The sequence below is a fragment of the Hippopotamus amphibius genome, chromosome 9 (assembly GCF_030028045.1).
Source record: "Hippopotamus amphibius kiboko isolate mHipAmp2 chromosome 9, mHipAmp2.hap2, whole genome shotgun sequence".
NCBI lineage: Eukaryota > Metazoa > Chordata > Mammalia > Artiodactyla > Hippopotamidae > Hippopotamus > Hippopotamus amphibius.
Genome location: NC_080194.1, coordinates 24,409,770 through 24,427,869, shown reverse-complemented (window position 1 = coordinate 24,427,869; position 18,100 = coordinate 24,409,770). Strand labels below are relative to the sequence as shown.

Genomic DNA, 18,100 nt, shown 5'->3' with positions numbered 1-18,100 from the left:
GGGATTCTAGCTAGTTCTGATATTTTTGAGATTTGATTAAAGTCCAGGTGTACCCTATGCATTACCTACAAAAACTTAATTTTTAAAAAGATATCTTTCCCACTTCATAGTAACTTTGAGCTGTATGTTTATTGAGTAGACTAGTGAGAGGAATCACCTGCAATATTAAACCATTATTTAACCTACGCAGAGAGAATACAAAAGTTCACAAAATGAGGAACCCTGAAGTTGAGTAAAATACCTTGTCCTTAGAGTCTATTGAGATTCCTGTGCTTGATCCTCTTTTGAAAGCCACACTGTAAATAACACGTCTGAATCTGCATTTTTAAAAATTCATTAAAATTGAGTCTGAAGCCACCTATTGAGTTATGTTATGAAAGGATTTGAACATCAGTTGTTTTGACATACAACTTGAGTGAAATTCGTAAGCTACATTGCAATCATAATTTAATTCTAGATAGGCATAAGGTCACACTTAAAGTCAGCAATGTCCAGGGTCAGAATAAAGTTATTTATTCAGAGAGAAATAACCACACTTAAGCAGGACTGAAATATTTATCTTAAGCACAGCAGTAAGCATAAAAATCAAATAATCAATAATAGTGGACTCTAGATTAGAGATGTCAGGCCTTTCTCCCCAGTCTTATCTCAGGGGCTGCCAATTAGCATTATTAGGTTGTGATAATAAATGAGTTTGACCAGGTATTTTCCTCTCTGATTCAGCCAGTTATCTCTGAGTAATGGCCTATAAGGAAGTAATTTTCTCAGTTCAGATTCTCTTTGACTTATGCTCTGGCAGAAACCATCGTTGAGTATTGTCATTCAGATCTTCTAAAAATCCTAAAGCACCTAATGTTTCTAGACGTCTGATGTATATGTATGTATTCACAGGAAAGATCATCCTCGTGGAAAGACGAGTCAAGAATTAGGGAAATAAATTTGTGTTGTATATACCTATTTACCTGAATCAGTCTGTCTTTTTCTTTTTTAGAAGACTAGATGAGAGAAGGACCAATCTTGAAATAGAAAGGAGTTTTCTAAAAATAAATCAGAGAGGAAAGTTTAAGCAGTGGTAATGTGGCACTGTGGGTAAAAACTTCAAGAATTAAACCCAGTGGGCCAAATTTACCAGTATGACTTTAGAAGAGGTATTTAACTTCTCTGAACTTCAATTTTTTATCTGAAAAGTGGAGATAATGACACCAATGATTACCTCCTGGGTATTATTTTGAGTGCTAACTGGGGTAGTGTATAAAAGCATTTACCATTATTCCTGGCACATAGAAAATGCTCATAAAATGATCTGATTAATATTTCTCTTCACTTTGTTATCTTGCTCATTTTTTAAAGAAAAGGTTATTTAGTTTTATTTTCAACATTCATTTGCTTATAGGGATTTAGGATGGTGTGATTTCATAGATCGGATTTATTACTCCATCAAGATTGAATAAGCATCACTGATTTGGCTATCAGTACTACCTTAAAGACCAGTTTCTCTACAGGCAATGATACACAGTGAACTCTTTGACCTGTTTGTATCCCTGAATATCTAATGTATTAGAGATGAGAGTTTCTTTCAAAATGCTGCATTTATGCAAATCAGGTGCTTCTCAAAGCAAAATCACTTCTTTCTGCCTACAGTTTTGCAGTCATATTTTTACTTTCTGGATCACTAAGACAATGACATAACTATTACAGCATGCCCGTTCCTTCAACAAGTGATATGTCCTGGCTGTCCCGAAAGTCTGCACCATAACGTTCAATCTGATTTCTTTTTTCTCTTTTCCTCCTCATCCTTTTATTCATCTTCCAACCCCATGCATATGGGATGGGCCAGTCTGAATCCTGGGGCCCTGAAAGATGTAAGTCGTTGTCTCACTCAGTATTCAGAGATCACAATCAAAAAAACACCTGAGGGCTTCCCTGGTGGTGCAGTGGTTAAGAATCTGCCTGCCGATAGAGGGGACGCAGGTTCGATCCCTAGGCTGGGAAGATCCCACATGCCGAGGAGCAACTAAGCCTGTGCGCCGTAACTACTGAGCCTGCACTCTAGAGCCCGTAACACAACTGCTGAAGCTCACGCACCTAGAGCCCAAACTCTGCAACAAGAGAAGCCACTGCACTGAGAAGTCTGAGCACTGTAACAAAGAGTAGTCCCTGCCCGCCACAACTAGAGAAAACCCGTGCACAGCAACAAAGATCCAACGCAGCCAAAAATAAATAATGAAATATTTTTTTTAAAAAGGATACACACTTTAAAAAAAAATACAAAACCTGAGCTTCTACTAAGTAGTATAATTACCTTTGAAAAATTTCAGCCCTAAATGCCAAAAAAAAAAACAAGCTACCAGATTTTTAGTTCTCACCCCAAGTGTTGGATAGTTTTTGGACTCAGGTGGGAAGATGGTAGCCATCTTTTTTACTCACTTTTCAAGAGAGAAAAAAATCCTATTCATTTCTGGAAAGTAAAGTGTATCATATCTTCTGCCTGCCCCTACCTATTTCCTGCCTGTTAAGGTTTCTTTCAGTATTCCATCTCTTAGTTTATACTTCTGAAGTTACATAAAGACAAGAAGCATCTGGTAGAGCTTGATCTCCTAGTCACAAAAATGAGTTTTAATAGTTTTCAGTTTTAAACCTCTGCATCAGTCACAAAATTAATTTATTTTTTGTTCTGCATTGATTTTTTTAATTCAGTATATCTACTCTTTTGTTTTTAAAATTAGAAATATAATGTTTACTTATCATTGATAGTATTTTCTGGCATTTGAGATATGAGGAATGGGCCATAGAGCCCTTATAGCTTTTAGGCAAGAAGCACTGGAAATCAGCATGAAAAATGGAACATAAGGAAACAGTAACCACTGACAGTGAGCTGTGGAAACTGATGATATGTGAGGAAGCAGGAGATAGAAAACTAGAGAAGCAGTGGGCTGCAAGAGTTTTTAAGTGGCCAGCATGCGTGCACGTGCGCACGCGCGCGCACACACACATTTCAGAATGACTTTTCATTCAAGCAACATGTATTGGATGCTTGTGCTGCGTTAGGCACTGTGAATACAACAAAGAATGTAGTCTCTGACCCCAACGACCTTCATTTAGTAAAAGAGGCCAACGTATAAGTAGATAATTGTACTATGGTGTTCTGTAATAGAATTTAAATATTATAGGCATATATAAAAGATACCCTTGACCTGACACACTCTTACTCAGTTTCCTTGAAAATGCTGCTCATATTTAAGGTTTTACCTTAGGCATGGCTTTCTTCCAGTAAGCCTTCATTATACCATATGCAGTAAATTAGTGGGGAGTGATATTGTTGTTGGTATAGACATCAAGGAATATTCTAGCGTATTTGACATCAAGTAGGAGTTTTGAATAAAAAGTAGGAAATAATAAGAGAAGTAAAGCATCTGTAGGAGTTGAGCATATTATATCACTTCATTCTTTTATTTCTTCACTCAATTAACAAATATTTATTAATTTCCTATAGTTCCTAAACATCCCAGGCTATTTCATGCCTTTGTAACTGCACGGCTGGCTGTTTTCACTAAATGTTTAGATTGAATGCCCAGTCATTGTACTTAGGCAGTGAGGATAGGGAGGTGAACACAGATGCGGGGAGATTGCCCTAAAGGGCCTATTGGGGTTTACAGTTGAACAAAAGACATTGAACAAAAAGCATCATGAATATGGTGAATGTTATTTGCAGAAAACACAGGAACATTGAATGGGTGTATTGTAATCTACTCCCTGGGATTAAGGAAGGCTGCCCAGGGAAAGTAGCATTTAAACTGAGACATACCAAGTGAGAAGGAGCTAATTTAGAGAATGGAGGAGAGTGTTACGGGGTACCTTAGATAGGAAAAAAAAAACAGTGCAGTGATGAATCTGCCTTCTGTAACAGTGGACTGTGTAAAATGCACTGACTCTTTTACTGAGACCAGCTACAAAAGCTGAAAAAAATACTAAATACTATCTGTTTGAAAGTACCGGAGAGATAAACTAGGAAAACATTACCAAGCCAAGACTCAGAAAAGAAGGAAATCCAAAGAAATGAGACTGGCATTTGGGACTGCTTTTGCCCTGTAGGCATTTACCAGTTCAGAGGAAGCAGCTAAAGGACTTGTGTAGGCCTTTTGATAGCCTCACGTGGATAGGAATACAAAAATGGAGCCCTTTAAAAATTCCCCAGTGCTTTGCAATGGGAGCCAGAAAGACTGCACCCAAGAATAGGGTAAAACAGAGGTAAATGAGCCCTTGCAGGGACTGCAGCCCAGCTTCAGATCATCTGGGTAGCCCAGGAAATTCTCAGACCCCATTATTAGGTTAAGATGACCTTGGCTTTTGCCAGCACCCCCAGGTTCCTTACAGAAAAAAAAGATTCTTTCTAGAAGAGCATTTTTATAGGTCTGAAATTATTTCTACAGTTTTTCATAATGTTCAGAACATAATCAAGGGTAATTAATCACACAAGAACACAAGACAACATAAATCAAGAACCAGCTCATCCTGGCAATAAAAGTAGAGCTCCAGGTGTTACAGATATTACATATATCAGATACAGACTTTAAAATAACTATGCTTACTAAGTTCAAGGACAAAAGAAATTGCAAATTTCAAACAAATAGTTGGAAATATTTAATAAATAACAATATAACAGATTTGAAAAAGAACTGAACTGATATTCTAAAACTGAGCTAAAGGTGAGTCTAGTGGTAAATATTAAATCACTAGTGTAGCGAGGATTATTGAACTGGATTTTATGTCAAAAGGAAATCACCAGAAGGAAGCACAGAGGGATGCCACAATGCAGCATTGGGAAGGGTGAGACATATAGAAGATACAAGAAATGGTCTAATATATGTTTAAATGGGAGTCCCAAAGGGGAAAGGAGATGAGAATATTTCAAACTCTTTGAAGAGATGATGGCTGAGAATTTCCCAAAACAGATGAAAGATAATGAGCTACAATTTGGAAAGTATAACATAACTTGAATAGGAATAATTTTAAAAAGCCTTCCGTTTCTAGGGGTATACCCAGGAGAGATGAACACAAACACTTGTTCATGAATGTTCATAGCAATGTTATTTATAAAAGCTAAAAAGTGAAAACAATCCAGATGTCCATCACCTGAAGAATGCATAATTAAAATGTGGTATAGCCATACAATGAAATATTATCTGGTTATAAAACAGAGTGAAGTACTGATATATGCTACAGAATGTATGAACCCTGAAACGATGAGCCTTGAAAATATTATGCCAAGTGAAAGAGGCCAACTACAAAAGGATTCCATTTATATGATATTCTGTTTCTATGCTTCCATTTATATGAAGTGTTCAGAATAGGCAAATCTGTAGATGGGATGAGAGAAGGAGTATGGATACAGGGTTTCTTTGGGGGATAATAAAGATGTTCTAAAATTAGGTTGTGGTGATGGTTGCCCAACTCCAAATATACTTTTTTAAAAGTTGAATTATCAGTTTATTTAAATGGGGAAAATTTTATGGTATGTGAATTATATTTCAGTTGAAAAGATGGACAGGAAATCCACACCTAGATACATCCTACTAAAACTACAGAAACCAAAGAAAACATCTTAAAAGCCTCAGTGGGGATGTAATAGAGCATTGGAATTCCCTTCAATGGAGCAGTAAATAGATGATTTCTCAGCAGGAACAATAGAATTGGAAAGACAGAAGATAATTCAGTGATGACATCCTCACTGTGCTGAAAGAAAGTAACTGCCAACGCTGAATTTTACCCAACTAAAATAACTTTTAAGAGTGAAGCTGAAATAGATACTTCAGGTGAACATATAAAAAGAGAGAAAGAGGGACTTCCATGGTGGTCCAGTGGTTAAGAATCTGTGCTTGCACTGCAGGGGGCATGGGTTCCATCCCTGCTTGGGGAGCTAAGATCCTGCATGCCACATGGCTTGCCCACAACCCCCCCTCCCTAAAAAAAAAAAAGAGAAAAAGAATTTGCCCTAGGAAACTGATTTCTAAAGGGTGTGTAGGCAAACAAAAAACGATCCCTGATGTAAGGCCAGAGATACAGGAAGCAAAAAAGGTGAACAAAAGTGATGTATGTGTACATAGCAATAGTTTGACTCCTAGGTATATACCCAACAGAGTTGAGTACTTAAGTTCACCAAAATACATTGTAAAAGAACGTTCATAAAAGTGTCAACTTAAAACTATTCAGTACCTGCTCAACAGATTGGATAAATAAATTGTATAGTCACATATGTCTTAGAGCCATATAACAATTTAGATAATATACAATTTTATAAGTGAATCTCAATAGTAAAGAAAATTAGCCAAGGCACAAAAGACTACATGGTATACATTGAAGTATGTAATAGGGAAAATGAATCTGCTCTTAGGAAATAGGATAGTGAGTGAGATAAGTGTTGGAGAGGATGTGGGAAAAAGGGAACCCTTGTGCGCTTTTGGTGGGAGTATAAATTGGTACAACCACTATAGAAAAGACTGTGGAGGTTCCTCAAAAAATTAAAAATAGGACTACCATATGATCCAGCAGTCCCACTTCTGGGTACATATCCAAAGGAAATGAAAACAGAATCTTGAAGAGGTATCTGCACTCCCATGGTCATTTGCAGCATTATTCATATTATTGAATAAGTTCTGGGGATCCAGTGTACATCATGGTGATTATAGTTAATAACACTATATGATATACTTGAAGGTTGCCAAGAGAATAGGTTTTAAATGTTTTCACCACAAAACAAGAAATGATAATCGTGTGACATGGTGGAGGTTTAGCTAATGCTATGGTGGTAATCATTCTGCAACATCTAAGTGTATCAAATCAACACATGGCACACCTTACATTACACACTGTTATATATCAATTATATCTCAATAAAGGTGAGGAAAAAGCAGGATAGTCGTTACCCTGTAGGGGTGCCTAGGATTGGCTAGGTGCATAGGGGGATTACTGAGGTGCTGAGATGTTCTATTTCTTGATCTGAGTGTGGGTTTTACAGCTGTATTCTGTTTGAAAATTCACTATGATGCACACTTTTGTGTACTTTTCTGCATGTCCAGTTTACTTTAAAAGGTTTTTTTAGGGCTTCCTAGGTGGCGCAGTGGTTAAGAATCCGCCTGCCAATGCAGAGGTCACGGGTTCGATCCCAGCTCCAGGAAGATCCCACATGCCGCGGAGCAACTAAGCCCGTGTGCCACAAAAAAAAAAAAAAGGTTTTTTTAAGTGAAAATATTGGTAAATCTCAATGAATAGTGACTACATAATATATTTATAGCTAGGAAGAAATGTAGAGGAATTAGGCCATGTAAAATATCAATTATGAAATAACAGGATTAAAATATTGATGTTTTAGGCTCTGAAGAGGTGATCCCTTCTGCTATGTAAAACCACTTTCATAAGCAGTTTTGCAATTACAGGGGAGCAATCTAAGTAAAGTTTAAAGAAATTTCAGTTATAATTTGGGAATATTTCAAGTAGATTAGAAATTATGTTGAATTTTTCAGGAAAAGTACCTTTTAAAAATATTCTTAGACCTATTGTCTGTTTTGATGCTTTCCATATTGCTTGATCTGTTTCTAAACACTACTCAGTTTGGCAATATCCCTTGAGAAGTATATGGCATTTAATGTGTATTGTTCCCTAGAAGAATCATGAAAGAAAGAAAAGATGCAAATTTCCTCTTGGGATAAATAGAAAATTAATTGAAGAGGGAAGAGTCTATAATTTAAGCTATAGTTAACATTGGGAGAATATCATAATATATAATTTTCTTTTTTGTCAATTATGTCTTCTTAGTTTAAATACCAGTTATCACCAGCAGAGTTCATGCTCTTTATGCAGCAGCTTTGTATGGCCTGTATTTGTATTTTCATCAGACTGGTTTATTGACAGTGACGTAAGCTTACAATGTATAATCTTTTTTGTGCATTATCTTCTTACTCTTTCTTTATTGCTTCAGACTCATCATCAATTAGCTTTTGAATTCCATATTAAGATTTTGAAAGAAATACTCCAACAAAAAAATGAATTGTATTTCTGTTATAGTGATTCTGCTGCATGGATTACAAGCACTCTATCTCCATGCTTGGATAAACTCCATCAAAAGCACATTATCCTCTTACTTCTCTGGCCAGCTGCCTAATTGTATCTGCTGTAACCACACGCTGTTGGAACATGATACCAATGAAGAACAGAAATGATAAATTACTCCCTGCAGGTGATAGCAATAATGATAATTTTTAATTTCCTTCTTTATCATAAGGTCTAGTCTGATCTTATTTCATTGGCTGCCATCCTGTTACATACACACATGATAGGTCCTCTTTAAAAAGAAATACTCATCACACCAAAATACATGAGAAAGTAATTCATTTTTATTCCATGTCATTGTTCTTCGAATGAGCATGTGTAAAACGAACTGCATCTACCTTTGTATGTAAGGGTGAAAAAGTAAAATGTGGCTTAAAAACAGATTTTCAGATGATTCAGTTTACAAATGCTATGAGGTATGTTCTTCCTTTTTATGAAATCCACAAAGCAAAAACAAACAGCTCATTGTGAACCTCTATTCTAATACTTAGGAATATTTAACATGCACAATAAAGCTACATGTCTATATTATTTTCCTGTGTACTTCAAAGTAATTATGAAAGGTTCTCACCAAATTACAAGCAAGTGTGATCAAACTATCCCAGAAATTTACTGTATGTGTATATTTTCCTTTCATTCTGTTACCTTCTGTCATCATCACTGTTGTTCTAAATTACCACTCATTCTTTCTCTCTAAGTGACTTTAGAAGTAACATTTTTCTGACTGGTATAAATTAGTGAAATTTTATTTCATTGTGACCTTGCCTTTGCAGATTAACCCAGCTCCTGTAGATACTTGATTTCAATGCTTATTTTTCTCCTTAGCATTCCCTTTGCCCCTGACTCGAGATGTGTATGGAACAAAAGGGAAATTTAGTCTGTGGTCAGGCCTTCAAACCTATCTGATCTTTTTCAAGCACGTGTCAAGTTGTGCTCCAGTTATTTATTACCATTGCCTATTATTCCTCATTTTCAGTTTCCTGTGGTGGTGGTTTACTCTTGTATTTGAATGACTTCTGCAGAGAGAGTGTAAGTTCATTGAAATTAACATTTAAAATGCCTAGAGAGAGCCTATCAAACTGATGGTAACAAGGTGGTGAAACTGCAGTTGAAAAATAGTTGCGTGTTTATATTCTACAGCAAAATGAATACTTTTGTCCCCAAATCAGCTGACGTATTTGATTGTTTACAATGGCCTTGCAGAAATAAAAACACTGATCATAGTTCAACTAGTTTATATGACTGTTTCAAGTTTAAGGTTTTTTCTTCTTTTTTTCTAATCTCTATTTGAATTATCAAGGATCACTTATACAAGAGAAAGGGGAAAAAAAAAGAAGCCCTTCCACTAATGTGGCATTTTAGTCCTTGCTCATGTTTGAGGGTAAATACCATTTTAAAACCAGAAAATCCCTTTGATTTTTCTTCAGAGCAGGCATCTTCCACTTTCTCTGTTAAGTGAATGCTAACTCTCATAAGTACATTATCTGCGTGTAATTTTAAATCCCAGGTGAATTTCTTTCTGACTTTTCCTCATGCTTCTGCTTAATGTTTGCTATGGGACTGATTTTAATACTACCCTCAACCAAATATCATTAGGAGGGTAAATCTGCATGAGGAGTTGGAGATACTATAGTGTACTTCAGATATGTCTTTCATTTTTATTTTTCTTTCTTGAATTTTATTTATTTGTCTTCAGGCTTATAAACTTTTTTTTGGTTACCCCCAAACTACCCAGTATTTCACTGTATTTTTGGGTATCTGGGAGAGGGTTAGTTTCTTTTTTGATATTTAACTAAATTTCATAGATAGTTGGATTTTGGGATTGGAACAGTTCTTAAATTACCTTTGTATTCTCAAATCTTAATTTTTTAATTTTGTTGTAAACTCATGCATCAGCTTCTCCTCTTTGTTAAGACCTATATTCTATAATTATAATTCTGCAGTGTTCTACTATATTAACATCACCAGTCTCTTTTTTACCAGAGTTAAATATGACATATCACTTAGTGTATTCTGTATATATTTCAGACTCAGGTCACATTTTCTGATAATGTTGTAAGAGCTTCTTTTAAACCCAAATTTGTTGTTTTCACAAAAGGTTTTATTAGCTAACTAGAGTGGTTTTTTTTTCTCCCCCTCACTTTCTTTTTTGGTAACATAGAGTATAAGGAGTACATAAAACATATGTATAACTTAAAGAATAATTATAAAGTAACCCTCTCCCCATGAAACCCACTTAATAAAATCTTTAAAAGTCTTCTTAATGTTTTCATATACTTTCAATACTTTTTATTATTGTTACTATTCCATTTACGTGTTTCTCCTATACTTGCTACTTTCTCTCAGTTCGCTTTTGCTAACCTCTTCATTGGAAAACATTATTTTTGTAGAATTACTAGTTGGGGAAGACTTATTCTTTTTCTTCAAATTTATTTAGTTCCTACTATATATTAGACACTGCCCTAGCCCTTGAGGTGCAGAGGTGAATGATTTTTGAGACTCCCTAAGGAAAATGATACAAAGGTAATAGTTGAATTGAATGCTTCTCCATGTAACACTATAGATTATTTAACTCAAGTATTATTAAAAATAACTTATGGGCTTCCTAGGTGGCGCAGTGGTTAAGAATCTGCCTGCCAATGCAGGGGACACAGGTTCCATCCCTGCTCCAGGGAGATCCCACATGCCGCGGAGCAGCTAAGCCCATGCACCACAACTATTGAGCCTGCGCTTTAGAGCCCATGAGCCACCACTGTTGAGCCCATGCGCTGCAACTGCTGAATCCCATGTGCCTACAGCCCGTGCTCCACAACAAGAGAAGCTGTGGCAATGAGGAACCTGCACACCACAATGAAGAGTAGCCCCCACTCAATGCAACTAAAAGCCTGCGCACAGCAAAAAAGACCCAACACAGCCAATAAAATAAATAAATAAATTTATAAAGGAAATGCCTTTTTTAAAAAAAAATAACTTATCACAGTTGTTCATATTTATGGGAAATGTAAATTGTCGATAAGCATAAAGAATATGAATATTCCAAATCTGTCATCCACTTTCAATAGCTTGGTGAACTCTTTCCAGATAGATATATATATTCACATTTATGTAACACAGAATAAGTACCCATAATAAATATATATTATTCTTTTCACCTAATAGTATATCACAACTGTTTTTCCCAATCAGTAAATATTTATCTACAGGATTACTTTTGATGGCAAATGGTATTCTATTATTTGTAGATTTTATGATTTATTAACAACAGGATTAACTGATCCTGTTGTTGAAAATGTGGGCTAAAATTGACATGGTTAAGTCTTTGCAAGCATACTTAATCATTTCCATAGAATAATTTTTGCAGGTTTTGAATTACTGCATCAATGAGTATGTACATTATATAAAATCTTAATTGCTTGCAGGAAAACAGAAAAGTGCACAGATCATAAGTATAGATTGATAAAATTGCACAAAGTGATTATACCCCCCCCATATACCCAGCACTCAACTTAAGAAACAGAGTGTTACCAGCAACTCACGTAACCCCTCCCAGTTTCTACCCTTATTGCAAGGATAACTACTATTCTGACTTGTAACACTATAAATTAGTTTTGCTGTTTTTGAATTTCCTGTATATAAGCTGAATCATATCATGTGTGCTATTTTGTGTCTGACTTCTTTTTAATACAAATGTTTTATCTTTTAATACGTATTGCTTGATTCCCCTAGAAAGGTTATTTCAGTTTACTTTCCCAGCATGAATGCTCCTTTCCCCACTAACTGTGGATATTACCATTTAAAAACTCCTTTCCCCAACATGATCAAGGAAAACTGTATCCGGTTGTCTTAATGTAGTATTTATTTTTTTCTGAGTAGGTGAAACAGTGTAACATGTTTATTGATCATTGATTTTTCTTTTATAAATTTCTTGCCTTTTGTTTCTTTTGACGTATTGCTCTCTTATTAATTTGTAGTAGCTTAATGTACAAAGGACAGTGACCCTGTTACATATATTGTAAATATTCTGAGATCTGTTATTCATCTTTTAATTTTGATACTAAAATTTAAGTTTTTCTTGTATTAAGTTTCTGCCTTGTGTATGATGCTTAAAAAGCCTTCTTTATTTCCAGATTTTATAAACACTTGTATACACTGGTGGGATTTCATCCTTCCTCCCTCCTGCCCCACACTGATCTTTGTGCTTACATGTGCATACGTTGAAAACCCCACCAGATGGTGTTACAATTTTTGCCTTAAATAATCATAGGTATCTTAAAGGAATTCAGAGGAGAAATGTAGTGTCTTATATTTACCCAGCTATTTATCATTTCTGTTTTCTTCTCTTATTTTTGATGTTTCAGGTTTCCTTCTAGTATTATTGCCCATCAGGCTGAAGAACTTCCTTTAAAATGTCTTCTAAAAAGCCTGTTGACAATGGATTCTTTTAATATTCATTCACTTGAAAATATTTTTATTTTATCTTCATTCCTAAAGGATATTTTTCCTGGATATGGAATTTTAAAAGATTTTTCTGTTTGTTTGTTTTTCACTCCAGTATCTTTTTCTTTTCCATCTGAATCTCCAGTTACATGTTATGTTAGCTCCACAGGTCCTTGAGGTTCTGGGCATTTTATTTCAATCTTTTCCCCTTGTTTTTTAAAATTAGATAATTTCTGTTGATCTGACTTCAGATTCACTGACTTTTTTCCCCTCTATCATCTCCAAGCTGCAATTCAGCCCAGGAAGTTTTTTGTTTCAGTTATTCTGTTTTTCAGTTCTGAAATTTCCATTTGGTTCTCTTTTCATAGTTTTTATTTCTCTACTGAGAATTCCTATCTTTTGATTCATTTCAATGTGTTTCTATTACGTCATTGCTATGAACTTATACCAGCATAGTTATAGTTTCTACTTTTAAGTCTTTGTCTGATAGTAACAGCATCTGGGTCATCTCAGCATTGACATCTGTTGATTGTCTTTTCTCTTGAGAGTAGGTTACATTTTCCTGGACTTTGTATGTTGAGTAATATTGGATTGTATCCTGGGTATTGCAGACCCTTAGTTGAGTTATAATCATCTGGACAACATTGATGTTTGGTGTTAACAGGCAGTCCATCCAGTTAAAGTCACAATATAAGTTGTGTCAACAGTGTCTCAGCGGCCAATGGTTCAAATCTCATTTCCGTTCTCTAAGAGTTTGCTGTACTGTTTTGGGCTTCTCCTGCACGTGCATGGTATAAGTGGCCTGAAACTTAGACAGGTTTTTCTGTTTGACAGAATTGTAAGTAGTATTTTGATTCTCTTGATATCTAAAGTATAGTGAACCTCAAGGCTAAGTATTGAATTTGGTTTGGGCCCAATCCACATTACCCTCCAGATCAGTAAATCTCCACATTCTTAACAAAAGCAGGAAAGTACACAGAGTAGTTTTACAGTGATTTTTCAATAATCAGTTTCCAGTTTTTAACACTTGATAAGCTTTATTTAATGCCAGTTTTAAAGTAAAGTCAATCCTGTCCCGTTAGTGAAAGAAAAAGGAAGGGTATCATTTAAATTTTAAACAAAAAGAAGTGAAAATTATTTATTTGTTTGAACATGTGAATTTCTTCTAGAGGCTTTTTTGTACTATGGCAGTAAACCTTAGAGTTACATTGGAGTTTCTTCTTTGGGTGCTTGCCTACACATAAGTTTTATTTGAATAGTATTGTTTTTATTTTCAGGAAAAAAACATGTAATATTTTAAAGTTTCATTTATCTCATCACAAAAATAATCATAGTACTTTGCTTTAAAATTGGATGAACAAGATCAGAAGAAATTGTGAGCTGGCTTTGTGTAAAAGAGTATGTTTTAGTTATTCATTGCTATGTAGCAGACCACTCCAAAACTTAGTGCCTTGATGTAAAATCATGTAGATTTATTTGTATATGTTTCTGCAGTCTGGACTGGACTTATATATGAGTTCTGCTGGTCTTTCCTAGGGTTTTTCACGCTGCTGCAGTTGTGTGGAGGCTTGCCTTGCATGGCAGCATCGCAGTGAAAGAGTCTAGATGGACGAGGGGCCGGATGAGCCTCTCTGCATGTAGATTCTCACTGTTCAGTGGTCCACCACAGTCATTTCTCTAATTTAACACGTATTGAGTATTTGATTAGCCTTGTTACCCTTATGTTGTTTCTGTGGGGAAAAGCCAGATTATATTACTTTATTTTTACTAATAACATCTTTTCCAGAAAAAAGTGAGCTGCCATAAGTTTAAGAGTGTCTCATCTTTGAAATGGTTTCTTATTTGCCATGGCTTAAAAGATGATGTAATCAATTGTTATGTAATTAGTTTAACAATTATTTATATTCTTTTTTTTTTTACAGGCAATTGCTGGCTACTTCGATATATATTTTGAGAAGAATTGCCACAACAAGGTCAGTATCATGAATTGTCACATAAGAATTAATTATATGAAATACATTTTATTTTATTTTTATGCCCCAAGGTGTTTGATCATAAGCATTTTGCTATTGTAAGCAGTTGGAGCTTGTATTTGATGTAGTAGATTAATGTACCATGATATTAAAAATCTTGTACTTCATCAGATACTTTTGAACTCTACCAATGCAGGTCGTGTTCTCTACGGGCCCCCAGAGTACCAAAACACACTGGAAACAAACAATATTTCTGTTGGAAAAGCCATTATCAGTTAAAGCAGGTAAGAAAGAAAAGGGGGGAGGTGTCTTATTCATTCTGAAATTAACAGTATTCCTTCATTTTACAACCACTATTTCTGTGCCCACTGTATTTTTATTTATTTATTTATTGGCTGCATTGGGTCTTTGCTGCACACAGGCTTTCTCTAGTTGCAGCAAGTAGCGGCTACTCTTCACTGTGGTGTGCAGGCTCCTCATTGCAGTGGCTTCTCTTGTTGCAGAGTGTGAGCTCTAGGTGCGCAGGCTTCAGTAGTTGCAGCACACAGGCTCAATAGTTGTGGCTCACGGGCTCTAGAGTGCAGGCTCAATAGTTGTGGCACACCAGCTTAGTTGTTCCGCGGCACATGGGATCTTCCTGGAGCAGAGATCGAACCCATGTCCCCTGCATTGGCAGGCAGATTCTTAACCACTGCACCACCTAGGAATAGGAAGTTCCTGTACCCACTGTATTTGAAGCAATATAACATACTAAGATAAGTTGTTCTTAGAGTTTACCATGTGCATAAATTTTAGTTCTTACAGTTTGCCATGTGCATGTCATTTCATTAAAGAAGTTAAAGAAAACTTTTATTTAAATCTAATTTCTGCCAGTTAAAATGTATGTGACATTATGTAGCTCTTATTTTGAGTACCGTAAAATAATTCAGAAAATTTTTCTTTAAGCAACAGCTAATATGTACTAAGTTGCAAATATAGCTAAAAGAAAATATTTTCATTTCTCAAGTGACTAAATAGAAATATCAGCGATAGAAATAAAGTGTAAATTAAAGGGAATGTTGTTCAGTAGTTATTATATTCAAAATATATTTTTCTAGAATGTTTTCTACTGTCCTACTGTGTCCACCTCCCCAAATCTTCCATAGTGTTTGAAGACTTATCGAATTCTGCATTCCTTTGTTTTACATCTCATTGATTGTTACACTTACATGAGAACCTATAGTTCTTACATACCTATATATTTAACTCCAAAAGTTAGTATTTGATTATGGAATCTTTTTTTTTAACTGCTTATTATATATATGTCCTCTTGTCCTGTGTTCACTGAAAGCCTCCTACCTGTAGGGGACTGAATGTACAACAGACTTCAATGCAGAGATATTCAATATCAAATTATTTGTGTGTCTCTCAGAAGCAACACTGAGCAAAAATCTGCAGAATGATTCCTACAATATATGATTTATATGAAGTTTAAAAACATGTAAAACAACTGTATATACACACACATAGTAAAAGTAAGAAGCAACACTTAAGAATGATAACCATTTTAAAAATCCACCTGCCAATGCAGGGGACACGAGTTCGAGCCCTGCTCTGGGAAGATTGCATGTGCCACGGAGCAACTAAGCCCACGTGCCACAACTGTTGAGCCTGTGCTCTAGAGCCTGTGAGCCACAGCTGTTGAGCCTGTGTGCTGCAACTGTTGAAGCCCGCACTCCTGGAGCCCGTGCTCCACAACAAGAGAAGCCACTGCAATGAGGAGCCCACGCACCACAATGAAGAGTAGCCCCTGCTTGCAGCAACTAGAGAAATCCCGTGTGCAGCAACAAAGACCCAACGCAGCCAATAAATAAATTAAATAAATAAATAATTTATTTTTAAAAAAAGAATGCTAAGCACTGAATTCACCGTAGTGGGTACCTCTAGGGAAGGGTAGAAATAAGATCAGAGAAAGCTACACAGAGGGGTTAGTGCCATATATCTGACTGTTTCTTTTAAAAACTGAAGGAGCTGTGGCATAATGTTAAGATTTGACAAAGCTGAGTGGTAGTCATATCATTCTCTATGCATTTAAAATATTTCATAAAATTCTAATATAGTTTTGATTTCACCATTGAGGCATAAAGGAATTTGGTAGATGCAAATAAACTCTTGAGTAAAACAGCACCTTGCTGTCATTTTTTCACTTTGAGGTTGCAACGCTATAGAAATAAAACCTTGATGGTGCCATTTTCTCTTTAGAAAGCTTGAGCACAGCAAAACTGAAATGAAGCAAACACATCCTCATTTCTGTTTGTTTTATTTTTTATTTAGCTCTGATAGTTGGATTGATTTGGGGAAAATTGAAAATATTGCTTGTTTCCTCACTGTAACCATTTTGTTGTCTTAATGCTAAAATTCTAAAGGCCATACTAATTTTTTCATGTTTTAATCTTGAGGGAGATTTAAGATAGCATTTGAATTTTCTCCTACCTGGTTACAACAAAATATTATTTGATGCCTAGTGAAATTTTGAAATCCTAACTATTCTTTACCCAGTAATCCTTAGAGTAATTGATTCGGCATCTTCAGAATACTGTGAAGAAGGTATATGATTCTGATGTTGCCCTCTGGCACCAGCTACATTCTATATTTCTTTCATTGCCATTGTGTGAACTTGTATTTAAGTAGTAAGGCCAATAGGCTTCCCTGAAATAGCACAACCTGAGGAAAGTTTGAAAGGGAAACATCAAAGTAAGGAAAATGTGATCATTCTCACAAGAATTTTTTTTTTAATCCTGCTAATAAGCCTCTGGTGGTAGTACTGATGAGTAGAAGCCAGACGCTGTGGGGGCAGAGTACTGGGGAGGACAAGCTAGTCCGAAAAAGAGCTCTGGAGATCTCCGTAAGATATGCCCTTGAGTTTTAGATGAGTTGTAAGATGTGTGTATGTGGGATGAAATGCCTGAAGTCAGGCAAAGCAGTTGGGGCAGTTGTGAACCAAACATTTCCCAGCATTTACACAAGGCTGTGGGGTATTCATATTTCAGTGAGCTAGAGTGGGGCGTCTTTATGGACTCTCTTCAGCAAAGATTCCAGAAGGACCATAGTAGCGAGAATAAACTACGCCTAGAGTGAAGGCAGCTCTGGATGCTCCTTGACAAAGCTTAAAAACAAGTCTTAAAAAGAAAAACTGAACTGCATGTAACTTTAATGACAGCAGAAGAAAACAATAAACTCAGATATTCAACAACATAAAATTCAAAATGGCCAACATTCACTCAAACATTGAATGCAAAAGAAACCCAGAAATGATAGAATTGGCAGACAAGCATGTTGAAACATATTATATTGAATAACTACTTTTATATGAACATAGGGAGGAAATTATGAAAAGATATTTACTATCCAAATAGATTTCTGAAAAGAACATAGTAGCAGATAAACAGGAGAAGATGACCAGAATTTGAAGTACCACTGAACTGATGGTGATTTTGTGATTAGTTCTCCTTCAGTACCCCCAGCCTGAACTGCAGACAGGCCTGCAACTCAGAAGAGGGCCTCAGCACAGACAGGAAGAACTTCCAAAGGAGCCCTCTGATTCT

General features: G+C 35.8%; 1 protein-coding gene across 7 annotated transcripts in view; it reads left to right on the top strand.

The window, feature by feature from the left end:
• Positions 1–18,100, top strand: part of PRMT3 (protein arginine methyltransferase 3) — a 134,286-nt gene that overhangs the window by 102,679 nt on the left and 13,507 nt on the right. For all 7 annotated transcript variants that reach the window (XR_009055540.1, XM_057749758.1, XM_057749754.1 and 4 more), the window contains 2 exons: positions 14,466–14,516; positions 14,713–14,800. Coding sequence is in view for 6 of the 7 variants with exons in the window: in XM_057749758.1 (XP_057605741.1) it covers positions 14,466–14,516; positions 14,713–14,800 (139 nt within the window). In the remaining variant the exon portion in view is untranslated. The remainder of the gene's footprint in view (positions 1–14,465; positions 14,517–14,712; positions 14,801–18,100) is intronic.